This window comes from Ciconia boyciana, chromosome 5 (assembly GCF_034638445.1).
Source record: "Ciconia boyciana chromosome 5, ASM3463844v1, whole genome shotgun sequence".
NCBI classification, from domain to species: Eukaryota; Metazoa; Chordata; class Aves; order Ciconiiformes; family Ciconiidae; genus Ciconia; species Ciconia boyciana.
Window position 1 is genome coordinate 49,133,914 of NC_132938.1, and position 26,604 is coordinate 49,160,517.

General features: G+C 37.1%; 1 protein-coding gene across 3 annotated transcripts in view; it reads right to left on the bottom strand.

Moving 5' to 3' along the window:
- The window catches only part of LOC140651953 (uncharacterized), a 67,569-nt gene that overhangs the window by 25,152 nt on the left and 15,813 nt on the right, over nucleotides 1-26,604 (bottom strand). For 2 of the 3 annotated variants that reach the window (XM_072862128.1, XM_072862130.1), the window contains exons 9-13: nucleotides 23,047-23,243; nucleotides 20,690-20,754; nucleotides 17,536-17,642; nucleotides 12,826-12,937; nucleotides 6,752-6,854 (exon numbers count right to left, since the gene is read on the bottom strand). In XM_072862128.1, coding sequence (XP_072718229.1) covers nucleotides 6,752-6,854; nucleotides 12,826-12,937; nucleotides 17,536-17,642; nucleotides 20,690-20,754; nucleotides 23,047-23,243 — 584 coding nt within the window. The remainder of the gene's footprint in view (nucleotides 1-6,751; nucleotides 6,855-12,825; nucleotides 12,938-17,535; nucleotides 17,643-20,689; nucleotides 20,755-23,046; nucleotides 23,244-26,604) is intronic. The other variant, XM_072862129.1, reaches the window with a different exon arrangement.

Consider the following 26,604-nt stretch of genomic DNA (forward strand, 5'->3'; position numbering starts at 1 on the left):
AGCATGAAAACGCTCTGACTAGTGGAAATCTGAAAAGCTTTAAGTACCTTAAATTCAACAGGTGACACTATCTGCTTTGAAACTTCACTGAGTTCCAAAACACAATGATGTCTCTTGCTCATCAACTTACAGTTTTTGACCCTAAATGGTTTGTCCCTTATATTTCTGGTGACTGAATTAGCTCAACCAAAAGGTTATTAATCTATTTACCACATATTCTAAGGAATGAGATAGATATATATATATTTATATATAAAAAACAGACATCAAAGCAGTCAGCTTCTCAAGCATTATTTTAAGTGATTGAACTAGACAAATCTGAAATCCAAGGTTTTATACTCAACAGTTCTTACAATATAGTTGAGTAAAAGTACAAAATACATACAATCTTTGTTCACAGGGGTCAATTATATGATCTTAATTATTCTATCTATGTTCTCTGAATAGAGCAGATAAACTATCTTCTGCAGTATTACTCTCAAAAAATGGGGACTGCAGTGAACTGTTAGAACAAGGACATTTCTGGAAGTATCTTCCAACACGCTTAGGAGATCAGTCATAATATTTACATATACTCAAGCACTTTACAATCTCAAGTTGTATTAACCAGCTGTCATCTTAGTGTCAAACTCCGGTCATTTTAATGTGAAATAAGGGTCAGCACATGATTTCAGCTATTAGTAAAATATTTCTTAGCTACTGAACTCCTATTAAACTATAAATACCAGTTTCCCACAGCAAGGCTCTTCTTGAGCCTCTTCTACACTGCATTTTATTCAGAATAAAGTATCTGAATTAAAGATGACAAAATACACTACAACAACAGAAATTATTGAAATGCTAACCGTATTACTGACCAGACTGTATATAATGAAGACATTTTCACCAAGTAGTACAAACCTGGTCTGTGATTGCTATTTTTTATGAATTGAAGGTGAATTTCTATAGACTGGGCAATGCAGAACTGCTGCAGAACTGCACTGAACTCCCACAGGCTACTACATATTTAAAAATCTGAGTCTGTGTGTCTAGGATTTTTCACTGCCAAGTATTGACAAGCTCACTTTATATAACAGGAAAATAGCTGCGAAGACCCCGCTATTAAGACTGAACGTTACAGACACATTTGAAGTTTTTATTTTTTCCAGGAGACCATACATGCATAAAACCAACCAAACTTGCTAGTTGCTGTTAAAAAAAAAAAAGGCTATTATCAACTTTCAAAGTACTGAGAAATAAACAGAAAAAGCATACTTTTACCAGTTGAAAGTTTAATAAACTCAGGTGTCAATTGTAAAAAAAGATAAAAAGATAGGATTAGGTGTGTTTGGCCTTTTTTTTTTTTTAATAGCTTCTATCCCTTTAAACCCATCAGAAGAGCATAATCCAAATGAAAATTGGTTAAGTGTTCGAACTGGCAAACTAAATACCATGCTCAACAGAAGTTTACAGTAAAAGCCTTCCATTCCAAACAGAAAATAAACAACAAATCACTCTCTAATGTATGGCATGTCTATATACAGTAACTTCAAATTCTTCTCCAGGCTTAAGAATCTAATCTGCAGTTTTAATAATACTTCAGAAAATTTCTGTGCAAGAAATTGCCCAAGAAATTGCTCATGTGCCCTGCTGGTCTTCAACAAAAACAATGGGAATTCAAAAAAGCATTAGAAAAAAAATATTAGGGAATAGCTATGAAAATCTCAGTCTTTCACTCTTGATTATGGAAGCTTTTTAAAAGATGCCACCTTCCCAAACTTCTCTTGCAGGTCTAACTCCTTGTCTATATTGCAGAGCACAAACACATGCATGCTTCAGCCCATTCCAACATATAGGTGGCATTCCTTTATCTTTTCTTTCTGACACAGAGGGTGAGATTTCATAAGAAATAGGAAATTTCAAATCAGCACAACGTGCCTTGAGATGGTTGTCTTTCTACTGATTATCAGAAGTAAAGACCTAACATAAATGGAGTGGTGGTGGGGAACCAGAACTCTCAAATTGATCAGAAGTTATACAGTGCACTCCTTTTATGAGGCCTAAGTTTTATTATCCTTTACATATACAGTTACACAAAAAAATTTATCATATCCAAAAATGTTTTGAAATAATCAAAGCTGCAAAATGAGTCAAAAGTTAAGAAATACTGAGATTAAGACTTTAAATTCACTAGAAGAGCTAAAAAGCACATCTCTGATACTCAAGACCTAACATCTTAAGTTTTAAGTCTCTGCTGTGAAGCCTTAGGAAGATGCTCAACAAAATTGTTGTAATATGCTTTTTAATCACAGGAAGAAAAAGAATTTCTTTTCGTCCTACTGTTGTTCCCTGCAATGTCTGAAAAACTGTAACTGAAAACTCCCTCAAAAAGTTTATCAGGCTAATAGCTCAAAAAATTTTGACTCAAGTGACTTAAATTTAGCCTAAGTGAAAGCCACCAGAACTAGGCTTTTAGAACTGACTATTAAATAAATTAATACCTCTTTTACCTACAATTTGTAATTCTCATATTATGACACTATTACCAAAATAAAGCTGCCTACCAAATCTAGCTCAGGGCTCCACAAGTAGCTACTAGCAGGCTGAAACAACCTGACAAAACCCCGAGAATGACAGTGCTCCTGGATTTAATCTCAAAAGATGTAGCTGAAACACAGGTAAATCTAATAGCCTAGGCTCAGTGCTGCCTCCCTCTCAGATATACAAGTACTGGAAAATCCCATGGACCAGAGCAGGAGCTCTTAGGACTCCCCACCCTTATTCTGAACCATCAAATCTCCTTTCTCTATCCCTCTTCTCCTCTGCTCCCCATTCCTAAATTATTGGTTCCCTTAAATATTGGTGGAGTTCCTCTCTAGCATTTCTTACAGGGAAAGCAGAATCAAAGACTCTGATTCAAATTCTTTTGTGGTTATGCTTCTTCCTACTATCTCAGGAAACCATCTGTAAAGCAGACAGAATACTTTCCAATGTTACGAGATTTCAGAAAGCTCAGTCGATGGTGTTTACACGGCTTGCTAAAGATTCTTGGATGAAAGGTGCTATATATTAAAATTATCTGTACCACTGTCCACACATCAGAGTAACAAACACCAAACTGCTACGGAGGTGAAAGAAGAATATAGTTAAAACCAATACTTCACAATCACTAGATACAGTCCAAGCAGAAGAGCACGACTTTGCCTTTTTTTCTTTTTTCCTTTTTGTCTGGTACAGGCCGAATAAGTGTTCTTTGTTTCTTAAAGGTCACACTCAAAATGTCCAAAAAATAATGGAATGAAGTGTTTCAGTTCAGGTGACATCACCCTACAAGTCAACAGCTCCTCCTTTCTCCTTGCTGCTGGTTATGAAGGATTTATAATTTGTTCCTGCTTTTCCTCAGTTTTTCATTAAAAGAGTATACAAAAGAAGAAAGAAGGGTTATTTGCAATAATTCTCATAGTCGCTACCTCCCCTCCAGGAAGGGAGCTAACACGGGAGAGCTGGGGCGGGCGGAGGGGGCATGACCAAGCTGGCAATCCTGGAAATGCAGGACTTTGTCGGTTAAAGGGTGCCTGTGTTTTCATCAGGAAAAGCCACACATGCTCAAAACCTCACTTGGTGTGCATCCCCACAACTGCCACCATTTTGGCAGAACAAAGCCACACACGGTTACATCATACATAGATGCATGCAGGATGTGCAAAACAGCTATTTTCGCTCAATGCCCAGCGAGAAAAAGTGGTGCAGCACTGTACAGAAAGGGTCCTCAGGGGCTCATTGCCCAGAGCAGTTACTCAGGGTACGGGAGGTTCAGGTTCTGGGTTCTTCTCTGCCTGTGGACGCTCCAGCCCTCCCATAAGAATGACCAAAGTCCCATGGAGTAACTCGCTGAGTTACTCACTGAAGCTGTTACACTTTGGAGAATAGCAATCATTTACAAAAACGGCCCAGTGAAACAGAGGGGGAGGAAAAAGCTGAGGGAGAAGGGGGTGGGAAATGAACATCAGGTCCTGTTATTAGAGAATTCACCTAGGACAACAACAATCATCTTGGTTCTGGCTTCTCTTCCCAAGATCACCAATACATCTATCTGACAAGAGTTTTAATTTAAGTCTTGCCTATGGAGCTATCTGTTTTGAGACAATTAAGCAGCGGGCATTCTTTGTTCTGCTCTTCACAGCAAGTTCTGGCAGCCTACACCACTGTCAAACTAAGCACCATTAAGCTGATTCAGTTATTAGTACATCGCTAATTATTGTTTGGCAGTATTGCACTTTTTTTTTTTTGCTAAGTCTCACTGAAGAAAATAAGAAAATAAAAAAGGCTCTTCATAACCCCTGCCTTAAAAGTATTCCACATCAACAAGCAGCCTACTAAGCATTTAGATTCCAAATCTGACCCTTCTCTGCATACACAGAGTTTATCTGTGCAGGTAACATGGAAATCTATCAGACAACAGCAACTGAAAGAAGTGACTGTATGAAGCAGTCCCAATGTATCTTCAACAAATTAAAAAAAAATAACTATTTATGGGGTTGTTCAAGCACTTGGAAGCATATCAGTAAACAGCTCTGATACCCTCCGACACTAGTAATTTACACCACAGAGGCCAAAAACCTTGTTGCAGTCCTGTACCTGGCAAGCAAAAGTGCTATTTATCACTGGATGCCCCAGATGACTCCAGAAATATGCTCTTTCCCATTGCGGCTCATTAGCAGCAGTTCTATGAATTGAAACAGATTTTTTTTTTTTTTTTTTGAGAATAAATGCTACAGGATGTTCTAAAAAGTTTAAGCTGTTCCTTTAGGAAACAAAACCAGCACCCCCACCATCATCCACACAGACTGCCTAACCTGATTCTACACAGGAATGCATCTGTTTCATCGCGAAGAGCCCTGATAACATGAACTGAAAGCTTGCCAGCCACCTTAAGACACAGATGTTCACATATTCTGGTAACTCAATTTCAATACTGGACATACTCCACCCAACCCAGGTAGCGCAGATTTTTTACTTTTTTCATTCTGTGAAGAACAGTGGTGAAAGGAAAAAACTGAAACCTTAATAAACCTAGCACTTTCAGACTTCAAACAAGGTTTATATACACAGCAGTAGCTTTATGAAAGAAGAGGCACAGATTAAGAATTTGGAAAGACAAGTACATGTCCATTAGCTTTGGATCTTACAAATAAGTAATTGTTTTAAAATCCACCCAGCTTTCCTTTGTTCAAAAAGATATTTGCTAGGGGATTGTCTATGCATACATAAAATAAAGAGTAAGTATAGATCGTTACTTTCAGGTATGTTACATAGTCTACTTGAATAATGAAAAAGGTGAAACTACTTCAATTATGAATCCTTAACTAATTATCGAAATGGTAATTTGGTCCAACTGTGAAAATACCATCTTTCATTCATTAGAAAAAACAGTCCTTAGAAGCAACTTACATCTATGTTAAATGCTGCCCTACTAACCAGCCTTCAGAATTGCCAAATCTTTAAAAATTTATCTCAATGAATATTCCTGATTAGTTCTGTGTGATCATATTCTATCTTGTAGGAAAAAAAAAGACCATGCACTGACCTTGCCTCTATAAACACAACTTAGAAAAAAACCAAAAAACAACCCACCCTGCATTAATTATATCTCTGCTACCACTGTAAAGACTACAACACAGAATGCGCACACTTCCATACAATTTTGAATCCACTGAAAAAAAAAGTTTTAGTTCCTTAACTGCAAGGCAACACCTAGCCACCCCTCCATTAATCAGGATTCTAGATTTGCTACAGAACTTGCAAGATTCAGGTTAAGCTCATGTAATTTAATTTTGAAGATCTATGTAAATCCTTGATATATTCTTCCATAAGAGATGTAGAAGCCATTGCATTGCAAAATATCTGAGCTCTAGTTCTCAAAATGAGCTGTCCAAATTTTAAATGGATAACAAAAGTGGGATGAGTATCCATAACCTAAGTAGCAAATCACAACATATGGACCTGCTACTTACAACTGAGATGGATACAGTAGTGACACTTAAGTAACTTGGAAGGAGAAGAGAAAAAAAAAAATAAAAGAAGAGTTTGCTCAAAATAATCAAACAGTAAGTTGTCTAGGAAAGTGAAGAGAATCTAACGACATTTAAAAAGAACAAATGTAAAGGCTTTTTGGAACAAACATTTGGTAAAAAATAGAAGCACAGATAATTTCACATTAGGTGACCCTTATGCAAATACTTAAACTATACACTCAAAACTAAGACGGACGTAATTAAATCCCAATATTTTGACTTTACTCACAAGTCAATTAAAAAATACATCTTGCAAATGTTATAGCCTGACACTGTGATAATTTTTGACAGCTGAGTAACATTCTTAATGTTTATTGCCAGTGAGGTCTAATAGCATTACTGAGTTTTAATAACATGGTCAAATAGAATAAGACACTGTTGCACATCAGTGTAACCATGGGTAGGAAAACAAAGACAAATGAGAAAAAGGAAAAAAGGCAGGAAGGGACAGTAGCAGCAACAGAAGGATAAAGAATTTCAAAGGAACAAAAAGGTGGACTTCCAGAACTTTCATTTTATTATTTTGCTAATGCCTGCAGGTCCCATTTCTACACCAAACAAATACCTTTTAAAAAATTACAATTTCACTATACACAGTGCAATGAAACTGAACACGACTGTCTTTGGGTGCTAGTCATGCTCGGGGGGAGGGGGGGGAAGTAACTTTAAAATTCTTAGAAGATGATGTGAATATTTACCCATGCCAGTTCCAGCTGGTGCAATCTCTCTGGAGAAGATTTCTACAGCCTCTTTTTGCTTATGGTGTACAGCAAGCCAAATAACAGCTTCCCGAGGACCCTGCTTCATAAAAGTAAGAATTAGATTAGCTTAGATGCAGATCATAAGTTAAATTTACCAAACTGAAAAATAACTGTAGCTCAGCATTCAAGTTAAATCTAATGGAAATGTTTAGTGCCCACTGCTACAAACTACAATTTTCATTCAGTAACTTTTCATCCAGCATCACTATAATTTTCTGTTAATGTTTCATTATCTTTATTTTGCTACCATGAAATCAACTATTGGATATTTCGGACTGCTAGGACACTGTGCTGCTTCTCCAGCACATTCTCAAACAATCAAGTACTATAACTAACAGTACTTCATAAGAAACTAAATACTTGGCCTCACTCTCAGTGGAACTGGCAAACAAATTTTCCCCTTATTTTAAGTGCACTGAGAATACTTTGGGGTCAAGTTAGAGAGCCAGGTTTACTTCTTTTGGCATCAAGAAGCAAGCAGATGTGCTCACAGAAAAGAATTCAAACCCAATCCTTGGGAGTTAAAAGGGAGAATGGAATTGTAAAAGCCACCACGTTTCCAGAGAAGAGAGCAGACATTCCTCTAAAGGTAAACCCAACCAGCACTCTGCTCCCTACTCTATAGTCAACTAACACACCCCTCCTTGCAGATAAGCACTCTCTCACTTAGGATTTACTTCTCAAAATCTTTCCTGCCACTGAAAGATCTACCACTGGAATCAATACACTGGCAAAAGCCTTAGAGTGAACGTTAGGTCTCACTGCGGGCAAAGACTGCATTTACTCAAGAATTTGCATCCACCAGTAAAAACCACCTTTGGTCTACCTTTGAATCTCTAAAAATGTGAAAGCTGCTCAAAATACAAGTCTGTCCCTAAGTGTCTGTTACTTGTCCCAAAGCACAAGCACAACCATTTCCATCATACATATGAAATGGGACTGAACTCCAAGTACGGAGTTCTGCAGCAGGGTATTTCTTCTCTCTGATAGTCAGCTCTCTGGAAGTCAGCTTTTTTTTGTTAATGAGCACAAAGAAAGTTTCTAAAGTTTCTTTGGTAATCTTACAATGATTTAAGTAAGCCAAGAATTTAATGTAAAATTCAAAAAAAGGAGTTTGACTACAAGATACTAGGGGATTTCTTCCAGTCTTGATGTCCTTTTTTATGTCAACAGGAAAGGATGTATTTCATGAAAGCATCAAAAATATACCAAAGTTTGGGGTTTGGTTTGTTTTTTGTTTTTTTTAAATTCTACAGAGCTCAGAGGACTTCATAACTCTCTAAATGCCCTGTCTAAAGAATTCTTGTAGATTTGGTAACTGTTCTACTAAAAAAATGTAGAAAAGCAAAGGAAAATTGAACATATAGCTACTTAGGATACTGAAGAGGACATTTTCCTGGAAAAAAGGAACAACTGGATTTTGGAAGATCCAAGCCAGACATTTGCTATACTAGGAAATGAAGATACATGACTAAATAACTAATTTTTAGTTTATTCCAACTTTTTTCCCTACATATAATAATTTCTGAAGCATTTAATAGCTTCCCAATTGTGTATGAAATCATGAAGAATATTTTAAAATAACATTTTTCCTCCTAGTGTAACACTTTTAACAGACTTTAGAAAAAAGCCTATTTCTTTACAAATACAGAAACCAGTGACTTTTCTCAAAGCATCAAAGATTAAATACTGACGAGACAGGAAGGATACAGACGCTGTTAGAATTCAACAGAACCAACTTCAAAATGCAGGGGTTGAGGTGTGGAGCAGAGGGGACATGTTTTCTTAGTCAGATGGAAAGAATGGAGCCATGACACCTTAAAGGAGTCCTCCCTCCTCTGGGCTAAGGAACAGAATCATCCTGCACAGCACCGCATTTTTTATGACTTAACACTGAAGAGACAGAGGAACCTTTCTTCGTGCTAACAGCATCTTTCCTCTAATAAATAGGAACAGGAGAGAAAAGATAAACACCTTGAAGTTGTTACTATATGCAGGCAGTTGTTAGATGAACTGAATTAAAGTTGTGATCAAACAAAACCACGTCTCATCCTTCTTGCTGTCTGTTTTGATGTTTGTTCACTACCCAAAGTTGAATGGGTGTCCCTGATTTTAAGAACAAGAAGTCATGTCAAAAATAATTCTAAAATTACTTGAAGTAATTGTCAATTTACACAGCCAGCAGTGAAAAATGCTAGACTATTATGCGTAACAAAAATTTACTCATTAGAATTCTACTAAGTTTAACAGTACCATAATAAAACAAACTGCCTCTTTTCCCCCCTCAAATTTTAAGACTTGACTAAACATTTTAAACTTAAAAAAAAATATTTATTTCCTCTTCAAAATAACCTGAGAAACTACATGCTGGAGCTGAATTCCTAAATTGCCTGTCTTTTAACACATCTTCTAACTCTAGTGCTTCTTATTTTAATTGCCCACATTTCTGTAAAGCTGCATTCTTTAAAAACTTTATATAAACCAGCAAATTGAATATTAGCTTTTGAAATACTGATGTCTTGTATATTAGTATAATTTTCCTGTGTGTATACAGTACATTTTTCTCAAAAGCTATACTGTTAAACATGTCAACATTCGAAAATCTCAAGTCAATTTCAGGAATTTAAGTAACTTCAGCAATGTAGGAACATGGATGTATTTCCTAGGGGCAGCTGCTGAAATGGTGTTTATCATAACAGTTGTAATACGCTGCACCAAGCATTCTGGCTACTATAAGAGTATCCCAAAGAGACCATTATGTTAACAGACTACTAAATCCTCTATTCCAACTCAAATACATGACAAAACCCCAACACAAAAAAGCTCACTTATGCCAGCTTATACCAAGGGAGGAAAACTTCCTGACTTTATTGGCTTTTAGCTGATGACCAGCTATAATGAAGGGCCTTCTTGTTTTAGTGTGTTTAAACCTAAGTCCTAAATATTCATGAAATTGAAAGATTATTTTTCTCGACTTCCTATTCTGATGCTATATCCACACAGAGGCACTCTGAGGTAGCGTAAGAGTAAATGTAATTGCTTTCATCTTTCTTAAGTACCCCTGTGTAGTCATACTCACACAGACACACACAGAGTTCATTTCTCAGCCTCCAAGCTCCCAGCCTGGAAAACACCTGCCACAATACTATCAGGTAGGAAATCCTGCAAACTTGAGTCACATTTTTATTAGTTTATCTCAATACTCAAGTAGGCAAACCCTAAAATAAAAGTTTAGCAGAGCCAAGGTAGGAGAGGTTATATTATTCCAGCAGATCATGTATCACTGAAAGGACAGAAATTTCCTTCTATGAATACAGAAACAGATGTCCTGATCAAGATAATATAAATAAGAAAGCAATCAGTTTCCAATTTTTTAAAGTTTCACTAGATTGTTGTAAAAAATTGTTGCTACACAGAAAATATGCAGCCATCACACCAACTCAAATACATTTTTTTAAACACTCAGTGTTCCCAAAACTACCAAGAAATTCATTAAATTACTACCAATAATAATTAATAGGAAGTACTCTTGCAGAAGACAGCTGCAAGACACAATGGTCTATGAAAATAATAAGCTGAATTCTGTTCTGAGTGGGTGAATCCAGTATAAAAACTGGATATATAGACTATCGTGAAGTCATCTATCTTACAGCATCATAATTAAAACAAAAAATAGCAAAACAAAGTTATACTTCATCAAGTCTTAACAATGTGTTGTAAATTGGTTAACACAGGGTTAGTAGAAAACTAACAGACACAGCACATACACTTTTTGTACAGCAAACTGTAATACCTGATGTACTATTAATAGATATCTTTGACATGAAACATCCCGTATTGCAAAACCATGAACTCACTGATGCTGTGACACTGTCACACTTCTTCCTCCCCAACAGAAAACTACAGAGCAGAAGATACTAAAAATTAACCACCACTAGGGTTACTCAGTGCTGATTCAGGTCCCTTTCTTGTTCATGCTGGGCTGCTGCTGACAAAGCAAGCTATCAGAGTGGCAAGCAACAACCACATAAACAGGTGGGGAAGAGTGAGAAAGGAAAGGAGGCAAGCATTTCTTGATTCCTCAAGGATACTTTGTGTGTCAGGAACAGTCAATACTCCACACAGCAGCCCAGACTACAGTATACAGGCCTCCATAAGCCTGGGATATACAGTGATTTCACAGTTGCAAAGGCAAACCTTTGCACCCAGTCTGACAGACCTGTGGGAGAATTAGTCCAGGCACACCAGACATCTACACCGAGGTGCAAATATTGTTGAACTTATCCTGTCTTGGTATTCATATACATCTTTGCTTCTCCTCTTTAAATTCAGATAGTAGAATCTTCAAAGCAGGAACTGTTTTCCTTATGTGTTAATATACTGCCTAACATAACATGGCTCTGGTTTGGAGCACTGTTATTTGCAACCCAAATAACCATGTCCAATTTTGTATAGAAAGATATGGTAGGAAAGAGCGTTTAAGAGACGACATTATTCCTACCTGCAGCCCCAAAGGGCAGATGTTTTCCTTAGGATTCTATGACTTTGTATTTTAAATGGAAAAGCAAACCCCACTCCCCACCCCTTTTTCTCAAGCTACCGCAGCTGCTTTCCAGATGAAAACTCTTCTGAACTGTTGGAGGAACCAGGTGAAGGGGGAAGGCAATAGAGCGATTTCCTGTATTCCAGCCTCAGCTCTCACATCCTATTTCAGGCATGTATGGGATGCACATACAATGGAGATAAAGCTCTATTTACTTTTAATATAAAACCTGGAAGTTGAGGCTGGAAATACAGAAAATACTACAAATACTCAACTTCATTTGGAAAAATGTAATGTACTGTAAGCAAGGCAAACTGAACAATGAGGAAGGAGAAACTGCTCTTTTTCAAACCACTATTCACTCTATACAAGACAGAAAACTTTCTATGTAATGATTTAATTAAAGAATGTATTACAATGCATAATCATAAGGAGCTGGTATGAACAGAACACAGACAAGTTCAACATCTGGAACATCTGTTCCTATGTTTCAAAACTTTGATTCTGCAATCTCAGTAACACACTTAACATTGCAGGGTTTATGGTCCTAAAAGGAAAAAGACCACATTATAAAGCTGGTTCATCAGGAAGCAACTCTTGCTGCTGTGCAGAACGAAATTGAAGTTCAAGCACTAAAATGAACAGCTCCAGATATAACTTGCCCAATTTCGAAGAACACTTAATTTACTATAGTAAGAAGTTCACTGTCTGTCTCCACATCATGTTCTTGTTTCCTACACATACAAATTGTCAGCTATTTTAAGTGTTGGCACTCCTAAGATCAAACTCACACAGCTGAGTTTTGCCACGTGTACATTAAGAGTTTTGCAAGACTGCCATTGACAAAGAAGAATTAGATACTACTGTTTTGGAACAAACTAAACTGTCTAAATATTTGAAGTGCATGTAAGTGGGGACAAGATTTACAGTCTTTTTCCTTTAAAAAGGACTTTCATATTCTAGATTAGGAAAACAGACCATGGATCTCACAGCTGCAGTGGCTATGGCCATCATTCATATTCTTACATAAGAATTTAAGAAGTCCCAAAATACAATGCAGGATTTATATAGCTGAAGATTCACAAATAGTACTCACAGACAGTTTTAAAGTTGCACAGGCAACAATAATTCTGCCATTTCCTGACCCTGCAACCTTTATAATGTGGTCTTTTAGAGTTATATCTAATGCAGTATGTCTACATCATAAGAACATTTATAAGAAGATATTTCTTCAGATGAACAACATTTTTGTAAGATTTCATATCAGTGCTTCTGGAAGACCCAATACTGCAAAGACCTTGTCAGTGTTAATTTTGTACACTAAGTAGTGACACTGAATTCTTTGCAAGATGATGGTGTGAAATTCCCAAGATGATAGTGACTTCCTTTAAAGTTGTGGAATAGATAACAATATGGAGAGATTAAAACAGGTCAGTAAAAGTTTAAGAACACTCCACTGAATACTTACACCATCTATACTCCTTCTAGCATGAGGTCCATATGTATCTTCAGACCCTAAAACCTGTATGTTAACTGCACTGTAATCTTCATACCCAAGCTGACTGAAAATAAGACGAGTCCTGCAACAAATGATTTTTTTTTTATTAGTAAACTGCCTCAAAATGATTATCTGAAGTAGCCCTGTGTGGTCCACAGGAGTTAGCTCTGTCATGTAAACTGGACTATGAAAACTTTACACTAAACAAATATATCTGAATACTACAAATCAAGCAATTACTCACAAAGAAGTTATGCCTCTGAATTTATCCCTAGGTTTCAAACTGAGCCTTTTGTTTATTCAAATTATTTGAAAGATGACAGGCAAAGACAAATAAATGGATTTCAGCTCTTACTTTTATCTTTAAAACAAAGACAGCTTGAAATGTAATTACAGTATATGCAGTCTTCCTGGTTTTCATACTGGTAATTCAGTTCTTAACTCTGTTTCTGCTATACAGCATTATGAACTATCAACAAATATATGGAACTACCACATTACATCACAGGCACCAATGAAGAAAAAGCGAACTGAAGAAGGAACTTTTATTCAAACCTTAAAGGTATCTATTTGGGATTAATGAACATATGACTCAAATGCCAAAAAGTAGATAAAGCTTTTAAAGAGAACATTTCTTCATTACTCATGCCTTTCCAGTCTGGCACTGAAATCCCTCGAACTCTTTCTATAAGGATATTTCCACCAAAAGCACTTGTGTCTAGAGTGCCAAGTTTGTCCAATCACAATTACTAATGGGGATGAACATTACATTCTTTTTATACACCATGAAAACATACACTGCTTTAAGAGAGCCAGGAATTAATACTGTTTTTTGACAAATATTAAATTTGGATTAAATAGACTGTTTGCAACAACTCTTAGAAAAAACAGCCCAACTCTCAAGCACTAAAACTGAAAAATTACTGCTATAGTTTAAAAAAATCATATGAAGTCCAAAATCCAAAAAAATCACAGTAAAGAGAGTTAGGAAAAAAGTTTTAAAATAATCCAACCGTTAAAAATAGTCCAATTTATTAACATGTTGCAGATTGGAAAAATAAGTTAAATTCTGAAGCACCTAAACTGGTTTCCCAATAATCTCGGTCTGGCACCCGCCTAACTGTATAAAAGATTTTATCAGTTGAAATATTGGAATTATGTTAGGATGAGAAAAATATTTTGCATCAGTGGAACATTTTGAAGACACTGTTAATATATCATCATTGTTTTAAATATTAGCATGGTACCTGAAAAATGAAGCAGTGTACAGGACTTGAATACAAAATGCATTTTCTAATTGCTGTAAAGAGATGAAGGTGGTCCATGTACCACAAATGAGGCCATCTTTATTTTGATGACCACAGAAAGACAGATACTTCATTTAAGGTACCTAAATTTGCAAACCGTGCCTGTAATAAATTATTTTAAGTTATTTATCTACAAACATTACAATTAGAGATACTAGAGTTCAAAACACATTCTGTGGGTAAATTTTAGCCCCTTCATGTGTCTTAGTAATGCAACAAAAAACCATCAAAAATAAAAAGACACCAAAGACTACTCCAAAGAGACTTCACACACATACAGCCAAATCTCTCCTGCTTTCAAAAATGAATAAACAAATAAAGGAGAAGCATGCAAAAAAAGAAGTGAAAGAAGTCATACTACAAGCTGCCAAAGCTGCTTAATGTCTTAGGCTGCCAACTAACTTAACCTGTACAATTGAAGCACCTTAAATTTGTGCGCCTTATTCTGTACTTGCTGCCATTAGACTACCAGGCAGAATTTAATGCAGAACGGAGTGGAAGCTGGCTAGCTGAAAGGTCATGTCCTTACGACATTCTCTTGCAACAGGAATTAGTGGAAAGACTGAAGTCAGAGCTTCCTAAAGAGATGTAGCTGCTGGTAGATCATACTCTGACAGTGATCAGAATAGCTTAACTTTTATTCTATATCTGGGCTGACAGACACAAATCTTTTGAACATGCTGAATAAATGATTCCACACATTAAACTGTTTAAGACTGTGCTTGAGATGGAGAATACACTGATGGGCAATACTGTTTATTGTGATTCTTAATGCACAGAACAAACCACAGCTGCTCCAGGCATGCCTCATGGGCTAGAGGCCACTTATCAAGCCAGTCAACCAGGCTTTGGCTATGTCCCATCACCCCTCTTCTGAGGATTACTCAGGACAGCACAGTAAGCAGGCTGAATTAATTTTCTAGTGGTCACAGAGGCAGCAGCACCAAAAGCTGTTTCAGTCAGACAAAAGATTCATGTAGTCCAGTCTGAAATAAACCAAAATTTCCAAAATAATCACCTAGCTTCCAAAAAGATTGCTTTTCAGGGACTTCTGAGTCCCCAAGTCTTTGTATTTAACAGCTCTTGAAGGGTTTTTTTCCTTCATTGATTTTCTCAGTAGCTCTTGGACATGTACACTTTTAGCATTCGCACCACTGAAGAAAGGTATTCTACAGCTTAATTACACATCCCGTATCAGCCCACTCTCATCTGCTGTGTCTCTTGAGGGAAGTCACACAGCTCCTCCTTCATCACAGTGCTGTACATGGGCACATGAGCAATAAGTCACTCTAAGTCCACAGCAAACCTTGCATTTCATCTGAGCAGATCATCCTGAGTGCCATCCCACAGCATGTAGAGGATAACTAAGGGATCAAGCCCAGCCAGCATGGGTCTAGGAAAGGCAGGTCCTGCTTGACCAACCTGATCTCCTTCTATGACAAGGCGACCCGCACAATGGATGAGGGGAGGGCTGTGGATGTTGTCTACCTAGCCTTTAGTAAAGCCTTTGACACGGTTTCCCACAGCATTCTCCTGGAGAAACTGGCTTCTCATGGCTTGGATGGGCATACTCTTTGCTGGGTAAAGAACTGGCTGGATGGCCAGGCCCAAAGAGTGGTGGTGAATGGAGTTTACTCCAGTTGGCGGCCGGTCACAAGTGGTGTCCCCCAGGGCTCTGTGTTGGGGCCAGTCCCATTTAATATCTTTACCAATGATCTGGATGAAGGGATTGAGTGCACCCTCAGTAAGTTTGCAGATGACACCAAGTTGGGCAGGAGTGTTGATCTGCTTGAGGATAGAAGAGCTCTACAGAGGGACCTGGACAGGCTGGATCAATGGGCCAAGGCCAATTGTATGAGGTTCAACAAGGCCAAGTGCTGGGTCCTGCACTTGGGCCACAGCAACCCCATGCAACGCTACAGGCTTGGGGAAGAGTGGCTGGAAAGCTGCCCAGCAGAAAAGGACCTGAGAGTGTTGGTTGACAGCCGCCTGAATATGAGCCAGCAGTGTGCCCAGGTGGCCAAGAAGGTCAATAGCATCCTGGCTTGTATCAGCAATAGTGTGGCCAGCAGGACTAGGGAAGTGATTGTGCCCCTGTGCTCGGCACTGGTGAGGCCACACCTCGAACACTGTGTTCAGTTTTGGGCCCCTCACTACAAGAGAGACATTGAGGTGCTGGAGCGTGTCCAGAGAAGGGCAACGAAGCTGGTGAAGGGTCTGGAGCACAAGGCTGATGAGGAGCGTCTGAGGGAACTGGGGTTGTTTAGCCTGGAGAAAAGGAGGCTGAGGGGAGACCTTATTGCTCTCTACAACTACCTGAAAGGAGGTTGTAGAGAGGTGGGGGTCGGTCTCTTCTCCCAGGTAACAAGTGATAGGACGAGAGGAAACGGCCTGAAGTTGTGCCAGGGGAGGTTTAGACTGGACATTAGGAAATTTTACTTCACTGAAAGGGTTGTCAAGCACTGGAATAGGCTGCCCAGGGAAGAGGTTGAGTCGCCATCCCTGGAGGTATTTAAAAGCCATTTGGATGAGGTGCTTAGGGACATGGTATAGTGGTGGTCTTGGTAGTGTTAGGTTTACGGTTGGACTCGATGATCTTAAAGGTCTTTTCCAACCTATAAGATTCTGTGATTTCTAACAGGTGTCTATCCTAGTGTACTTGCTGCATGGGTCTATAATAGAATGGGGCAGAGGGGGGGTAGGGGGGAAGTTGTATATAAATCATAGCACAAAGAGATAGATCTCACAACTAGAAAGATTGGGGCTGAGTAAATGCTCAGAGACTTCTGTGAGGATATGGAATTGTATTTAAGAGGAATCCCTCCTTGCCCAAATATACTGACATGACAATATGACTAAAAGTTTATCAGTCTGTCTTACAACTGTAAAATTGTTCTAGCAAACAAAATCATTAGTCACATTTTACAAGGTACTAAGAATTTTGTTTAAAACAGAAACTTGGTAAACTGCCTACGTTTCATAGCACTAAGATTTTTGATAAAAAGAAGTTCTGTGAAAATCAGTGAAAACTAGTTTCACATGGGTTTCTCTCTGGCACCTAATAATTTTTAATCTGAATCATGGCTTTTCCCTCATTAATTTGGGTTTCTCTCCACTATCCAGCCATCTATTTTCAACAATATTTGAGACCTTTCTCGCTCTGTCAAATGTAGCTGAAGTGTAGTTATATGTTGAAAACAGGTCTCCTAAACAGGCTGCTGTTTGAAAGTCTTGAAATGTCCTCCTAGTTGGAAGATTATGATCTTCTAGGGTTCTTACAAGGTCAATATGGTTGCCTTTATATGTCACAGTTCTGTTTTCACCACCTCTGAAAAGAAAAAGTCAAAACCCCTTCAAAGACTCCAATACTAACCTTTGCAGAATACTTTCTGCAGTGCATTTTCCTTTTTGTACTGCCTTTGGACCTCCCACTGGACAGACAGCAGTAGCTCTGAAGCCATCAAGGTAAGTGGCATTTACCTAACAATAAAGGGATTACGAAATTACATGGGATTCAGTACTGATATGCTATAAATGCTCTCTGACAATCATTATCCATACATTAAACAGAAGAGGAATAGCAAAAAAACCATCATCATCACAAAAATTTACTCCATTATTTAAAATTCAAAAGTATGTTGGAGGAAGATTCAAATCTGTAAAACTGTGAAACTCTGAATCACTTCTAATTGTCATCCTTAGACTCTCCTGTACTTATCTGTTTTGGTACACAGGACACATTCTGATGCTGAAAAGCTGAATCACAGTGAAATAGATCAGACATAAGTTTCCCAGAAGTATTAAAGTAAATGTGGAAAAATATCACATACACATACATGCACACACAAAAGAACATGCTATACATTGCAAACATTTAACTAATAAGCATTTCACTAGACTTCCAGTGCTACAGCTGCTTAACAGAGCTCTAATACAGTGAAAGTAATGACCATAATGCATGGCCAGAAATGGTAGAAAAGCTGTAATAAAAATAACTAAACTAAGCATCATGAGCATTTTCAACATTTGTTACCTAACAAAAAACCACAAACAGAAATTGAAGAACCTGGTAAGATATTCAGCATAACTCTCTACAACCAGAAATGTTTTTTCTACAGTAAATTTTCAAACACTTTACCCAGCCTTCTTTTAAATGTCCCCAAAAATGGTGTTTCAGCTATTTCTTTTGAGAAGCTATTTCCCAGGTAATGTATTTCTCATTACTCTCCCTGAAATTTACCTTGTATCTCACTGTCTCTTATCATCATTTTACTATACTTCACCTTTAATGCAGCAATTAAATAATTTTCCTCTACACTTACTGTGAAGTTACTGAAAGATGTAACACACCCTTAAAGTATTTCTAGCTTGTTATAATGCCCATTCAGTCACTTCCTAGCCAAGCTGAATATACTAAGTTCGTTTCCTAAAAATTACTCCTAAAACAAGTGTGCAAAGCATATGTCCATTTATCACTGACAGCCAATTACACAGTTTCAAAAAATAGAAATATTTCACAGGAAATCCAACTTACATATTTTAGAATATCATTACACTGTTTAATAGACAAAATGGAAGATATATTAAAAAAATATTCCTAAACACATACATTTCCAATGTCCTATTTAAGACATAATAATAAATAAGAAAGAAACAAATGAAAACTTATTTTTATTTTACTGCTATGTAAAAACCAAACTGTCATTCTGTTTTGTTTATTCCACTTCATGGTTCATCAACTGAAAATCTCAAATCTCAGTTATTTCCTTTAGATATACACTTCCATACTTCTGTAAAGCCAAGAACAAAAACTGCAGGAGGACAAGGCTGCTGAACAGGACAGTCGCTTAAAGTTGCCAAGCAGCAGCAAAACATTCTGCTTCAAACTGCACACTTGGACCAAGGAAGAAAAAATATTTCTTGCTTCGTACATTCACTGCCTTCTCTATTTGCCTGTATCAGATTCCACTATTTACTACAGGAATAATAAGAGCATTAGCGTAACTATCATTTGATTAATGGAATTTGATGTTTTGTACAAAAGTACTCTTCATTCCACATAGTTTTTAGGAATTACTTCTAAACTGACTTCTCCGTCAGTTATACAATAACACTGTAAGCCTGATTTTTAAAACTAAACATCTTTTAGAAATGTGCTTATAGTTTATGTTTTAAGACTTTTTTGTTGTTGTTTCAAACACAACAAAAATGTATTTTCAGATTAAAAAGACACAGTTATTTCCAGATGCAGATAATGCAGACACAGATCACTCAGTGAAAGGAAGTGTGTTGTTCCTGTATTATGTAACTAGAACTCAAACTAATCATTAAAATTCTGAGGAAATGCAAAAAGCTGACAAGACAATACTGTACTGAAATTGTAGGCTGCCTATTAAAAAAAAAAAAGAATGCTTCATTATATTAGGTGAAAGTTTAGAAAACTTCATGTTCAGATTACACTCCCGCAATACTTTTAAAATATCAACCCCCTTTTTCATAAAGCCGATACAAACGTGATTACTAGGAAGCTGACAGAAGTGAAAAACAAACTAAGGGCATGAGAAAAGTAACCTGTGGTATACTACTCGATTCTAAAAATGCTTTGTCAGTATGCTTCAATTATGGAGCCTTTAGGGAGCTCTTCTATTCTGACTTTACAACTCGCCAAAACCAAACCCGCTTTGGTGATATTACTATTTAACTTTGAAATACTGTGAAACTCAATCTTACATAAAACTGGTTTTAAAAGTGTCAGAAATATTTTAAAAATGCAGTAAAAAGTTTCAAAGAAAAACTATGCTCAGACATACATTATATTATTTAAACAGAAATATTAGCACAATTCCCTGCTTAGGTTTACTCATTTCTGATATGGCTATGCTAAGCAGTTAATTTCTGATCTCGACCTTTCTTCTGTAAAAAGTCAGTTTTGCCACTAGTTTAAACAAGAAAAGGATCCAGCCCTACTGGGACTTCACCAGAACTGTATTACCTTAGCATCCATCCAGGGAACGGAGAACACTAGAAGACTGTAGTAACAAACATAAAACTTCACAATTTTACTAGAAGTACGGGTCTCTTTCAACAGAATATTTCAGGAGACTATCAGTCTCATTCTTAGTTGCTCTCTTGACAGATGTAGTTACTCATTACTTACCTTTTGAAAACTACTTGGCAGATCAATTTCACAATGAAACAGAATAACATTAACATGCCAGTATAAAAATCAACAAGTATAAAGCTGTTAATGGGCTAAGATGTTTTAAAAATTATTATTACTATAAAAGAACCATCCCAGCCTTCTCTGGAGGTTTGTGGATAAGCCTGTTATACAAATTAACATGTTTTTATGTATCAAATAAGGTTTGTCTTTTTTTCTTTTTCCCCTCTTTCTTTTACTCTCGGAGCAGGGAGGATGAGGATTTTACAGTGGTAACAGGTTTTGGCAAAAAACATTTAGTATTTTCTCCAAAATATAAAATTTTGTAAACCAAAAATACCCTACGCTCCACAGAAAGAGACGATACCTTATAAAACGTTGAAGGAGGCGATCCTTTTGCTCCATGAACTTTCACTGCCCCACCGTCAAAACCTATAGCGGTTAAAAATCAGTATTTAAGCTTCTTCAATATAACTTTAAAGACATTATTTTGTGATACATATTAATCAAATCCACTTAATTAAAAAGCAAATCATTGATAGCTGTACCGCCACAGAAGAGAGAACCTTTCACAAAACAGTCCTCCTTGCCTTAGAAACACAAGGAGCAAATTGGTGCCTAAATTCATGACTTCAATGAGCCTTTTAATAGAATGCTTGAAACGGTTATTCATGTACTTAAAAAATATTTAACACAGAAAGCAGCCTTAGGACTTTGGACCCAATAGTTATTTTCCACTCAACAGCCCGTTATTGCACACACAAACACAGCACATATAATTTCCTGTAGTTGGCAGGAGTGGACTGCAGTCCTTCACTTGGTAAAGAAACAAAACAAGAAAGATCAGAAACCAGTGAGAGCCTATTTGCTGATAGCTTAGTAAGTGAAGGAATAACTTAACTTTAGCCTTCTTGTCAATAACAGAAACAAAACAGTCTGAATGTATGTTCCAGGGCAACGACCATGTTCAGTATTAGGAATATTAATGCCAAAAAGAAACTGGAGAAAACTGCTGTCATGGCATCAGGTTCAAGCTTGAACTGGAGAAAATCAATAGGTGCAATTCCTTGAAAATTAGCAGTGCAGGTTCAGCACCTTATGTCAGACAGAATTATACTGTAGCTCACCTGTGCCTAACCCGTGCTTGCAAATATTTAGGAAGCAGTTCAAAGCTTTACACAAATACTCTGAAGAGATCAAATCAGAACATACCTGAAAAAGTGAATGTGACTAGCTGAAATTTTACACATCACTCAAATAACATCATCACTCTCTCTGCAAGATTGACATAAGGTTAATTTAACTCTCTCAATACAGAACAATATCCCTAGTCAGGGTGAAGATGTGAAAGAGTTTCATGTTCCAAGTGAAGGAGTAATACAAAGAAGAAACCCCGCAAAACAAAATGTATAGCATCCATTGACAAGAAGAAAACAGAACCACCTCTCAGTTCAAACACTGCAAGTAATCCAACAGGACAATAAAATCGGCAATGTAAACAGCAAAAATAGATAGCTTGCCTGTTTTTACTGGTGTACGTGTCAAAGCACTTCAAACTAAAAATATTTAAGAAATCTGCCCGTTTTCCATCTGTTATATTTCTAAGGCAGCTAACTGAAAGTTCATGTGAAAGTTCATTTTAAGTTCAAACATGTCATATCAGGTCATTTGCAAGCTAAAAGTTCATAGGGAGGTTAGGGTTTCTTTTTATTTTTAAAAAAAATACTAGTGACTAAGAGCAGCAAGCTGGCCTTATCAGACTGCCATTTGGTTATGTTGCATGAGCAGAATAATACTGTACAATTTTACAGTATTTTTATTATTGAATCAAATATTTTTGATGCTACAGTGTTTTGAGTTTTATCACAGTAAGTTTTTAATTTGAGATTTCAGTTGTTCTAAGTTTTATAAAGACACTCAGCATACTGTCACAGATAAGTTCCACTAGAACAAAAAAGGATATATAATACAGATGGAGTAAAAAACAAACTTCAAATGACTGTAGCTAAACATTTTTTTCAAGCTGTCTTATCCAACCTACAGATCTTCAAATCTGTTAAGCCTGGGGTTTTTTTGTTTGTTTTGCTTTTAAAGCTAAATCCAGAACATACGTTACATCCATCTTTAGTCTACTGGCTGTTGAGAGTTTCAAGGACAGCAAATGGACTCTTTCGAACAGAGATTCTTTGGTGGAAGTCCTGTACCCAAGCATGCTTCTACCACTTGAGATGATCCAATTAAATGTCTAAGAAAAACACTATTACCCATTAGTGCTTTGAAAGACACAGCTTTCTATTGTTACTAACATTTCAAATGCCATATGAGAAAACATGTACAAAACATACATTTTTTTGAGCAAAGAAACTGAGCTGCAGTTTAAAAACAACACACTGAAATCATAGTGGAGCTGTCTCAGTGTTGCTCACACAGAATACATAGTTTAAAGACTTGGTAGGTACAAGGCGTGCATGAAAAAGTAAAGCCAGAGGAGTAGTGATCAAAGATTTAAATTAGTCAGACAGCAAGATAAATAGGAGTATGGTTAAATTTTCTAAAGGAATTTCTAGCAAAAGTCCTTGAAAAAAATCAGTTTAATACAGTATCGTACCCTAAGGAACTGATTTAACAAGAAATATGCACAGAAAACATGGAAATTAAAGTAACTGCTTTAGTTTGATAACCCAGTTCACTGACAGAGATCTCTTAACATGTAAGAGGACTAACCTGGAATTTCGGTGATGGAAACTTCAGAAAAGTCACATGTGACATCTGGTAAAAGATAGCGCCGAGGATTGCCCAATTCATACACCAACTGTTCAGCTACAGTGCCAAAAGAGATTAGTCCCCCTGTGTCTGGTGGTTTGGAAAGAATAAAGTCTCCTTCAGAGGAACATTCTACAATGGGAAAGCCTATGTTGTGCCTAGAATATTAAAAACACGGAAAAAACCCTATAAATACAAAGGGAAAGCGAAAAGAAAAATGAGTAACAACATACCAGAATTTTATGGTAATGACTAATTAAATACAACTGATCAAGAGTTAGAACATATCTGGTTGATTCTGCAGAAACATACACAAGAAAAAAAATCGCTGAACAAACTGCTCAACCAAAATAAGAGGATGCATTTTATTGCCTGGCAAAGGAGTGCAGATATAACAACAGATACCAACAGTAAACGGAGAGAAGTGGGGAAGGGAATGGAGAAGGACACTAACAAAAATGGTTAAAGTAAAAAGGAGCCAAAAGAATTAGATGACTATGATTAAAGAGGTAAATTCAGAAAAAAACCCATGACTGCTAATTATAGGCTAGTTTGGCTACAGCAGCACACACAGCATGAAGGTGAAGACATGTAAATACATCCTGCACTCTGGATTTGTAAAAAGGTAGTCAAAGCAGGAAGAACAGACTGTGCTGGAAGCCTCAGAGATGAAGGGAAGTAGGAAACAGGAATAATCACACCCATTAAGGACAATTTCACATGTTAATAGTAAATTATACACAGAAAAGTTATAATCAGAAAACAGAAGGATGTATGAAAGATCTTCAGCCCAGAACAGTAATAAAAGACAGAATGAACGGAAAATTGTAAGGCATAGCAAAAAGAAAAGCAGTAAAACAAAGTTACAGACATGTTTGTAAATGAATATGTTTCCTCCTCCTCACATTCTCACAAGAGTAATATACAGAAAGTGATCAAATAACTCATAGTAAGAGGCTGGTCATTACAGTAGCAGGGCAGAATTTTCAAGGTTATGTGGATGAGACCTAGATACCTGCTTTGCTGGCTAAAAGGCTTGTATTTTATTTACAGAGAATTTTAGCAAAAGTAATAACTTAAAAAAGATAAAATTTAAAAGTACCTGAAAATTAAAATAGAACCTTAATATTCTTCTAAAAAGGCTACCTGGCTTGCTCCCCTCTCACAGGAAGTTGGAAATTTGTGCAAGTAAAGTGTCCCAGAGACACAAAAACAACACAAAAAGAGGAGTTAAGGAGATACAGCCCCTTGCAAAAGCAAAATTGTTCTAAAAAGGTCCTAATAATGAAAGGTGGTGAACATCACCATTCTCAGTAAAGTCAATGACCTTCAGGTCCTTCATACATACTTAAAAATCAGTCCATCCCTGAAATGTATTATTTTTGGGTGCTAGTGGGAACAATGTGCTGAACATACCACCAAACTGGTTATCAGCAAAGGTTAGATGAACATAGTTTGTATAACATAAATCCACAAAGTTTTGAAGGAAGTAAGCAAAGAAACCAGTGAACTCTTAAGTGACATTTGTAAAAGTTCATGGGAGTATGAACAGATTCCTTATCATTGGGAAGCTTCAAACATAACCCTGTTATTTAAAAAAAGGATTAAGAGACAAGCTCTGTTACCAGAGATCAGCAACTTTAATACTTATAGTGTACAAAACTTGGAAAGTATGGTAGCTGGAGGACACCTAGGAAAGCCCACATTGAATCAGTAAAGATTATACTTCATTAGACTGGTCTTTGAAACTATTTAAACCACTAAACAGACAAAGGGAAACAAAAAACCCCACCCTGGTGAATACAAAGAATTGAATGGAATCAACAATTTTTTATACAAGTTAGTCTAGATTTTTTTTTTTGAGGGGAAGAGGAGGGAGAAAAGATGGTGGCAAGAAGTATGTAACATTCAACATTTTGAAGTGTGACACAGAAAAAAACCCAACACCCAAAAAACCTCTCAATTCTTGGCCTTGAACATTAATGTAGGGTAACAGACTAACATATGTAATTATCCCAATTTTACAGGTAAGGAGACACATACAGGAAGCATCATGATTTGCCCAGTGTTACACAGCAGGATCAGTGACTGAACAAGGCTAGAATTAAGGAGCTTTTACCCTCTTGGTGCCACGCTTGTGTGCTTTGACCCTACCATCTAGCTGTCTCGCCTTAAGAAAACAGCACCAGGTGCCTTGCTAGCAGGCTCAATGCAGCTTATTCGAATCACTTACCCAAAACTGAAACCACTTCCATCAACACAGATTACCCAGTGCAGTGACAACTGGTATCCTTGCTGCAGCCCATTTCGATCTAAGCCATCACCACATGCAACTCTTATGACACATTCCTGCACCTACTCCCCAGTGATCCTTGTTTTGAAGGAAGAAGAGGTAAACTGTAGACACTCAACTTTCTACTCTGAGCCACCGAGTCTACTAACATCAATTAAACTTCAGTTTGCCCAAGCTCCACTCTTAAACGACCTGAACCATTAAAAAACAAAAACCAACAAGAATGTAGTGAGGCAAAGAGAGAAATTTCACCCTCTAAAATGGTTAAATCTGGCAAACACTTAAGTACTTAAAAAGCAGACCAATCATGGAAGACAGCAGATAAACAGTATCAATATAAACAACACTATTATTCAGGTCCCTTAGTATGCAAAAGGAAGGAGACACTAATTTTCCTGTTATCTCAGGGCCATTAAAGTCAGAGGATCTTTATGGCGGAATTTTTTTATGCTGCCAGAGTAGCTGGAAGGAGACCATATGGGTACAAATGTACCTTCTGGAACAGCTTCTAAATAGCCTCTAAGGTTGAGACAAATCTGCTATATAAAAAAGACACTCAGCTCTTGCCACTTGCAGCAAAGTGTTGACTCAAAGCTTGTAAGAAAATTGTATGAAGGAGAGAAGACATTCTAACACACACAAAAAAACCCCAAACAAAAACCAAAACAGAACAAAAACAAACACCACGCCACCCCACCCAAAAAAAAAAAGGGGGAAAAACAAAAGTCTTCATAGGACAGGCATGCTGACACAGGACACTAGCATGCCCTAGCATGATAAGAACTTTTAGCTATATTTAAACCATTCTAAAATCCATAACCCAGAAGGTCAATGAAAAGAACACTACAATCAGCTACTTACTCTTTGGTCATCTCTTTCATTGTAACTCTGTTTCAACAGTTAGCAAAGGTATCAAGGAAGACTTTTTGCCTTCATCCGAGATAAGCATGAGGGACGTTTCCTCCTCAACGCCCAACACCACCCAATGAACTTTCCTGAATGCTCAGTTAGTTGCAGATGTGTGCTCTCCCAGGTCAGGTCAGCTCTGAAAGCTTCCCTTACTTTTTAACAATTCAAAACAGAGATGCAATGAATTGAGCAAGAAGCCCCTAGATTCCATCTGTATTGTAACTGGATGACTGGGTAAATACATATATCCTATACTACCTCAGAGCAGATGCCAATAATAACCCCCATTAACATATGCACGCTTAAGAGAAAAATGT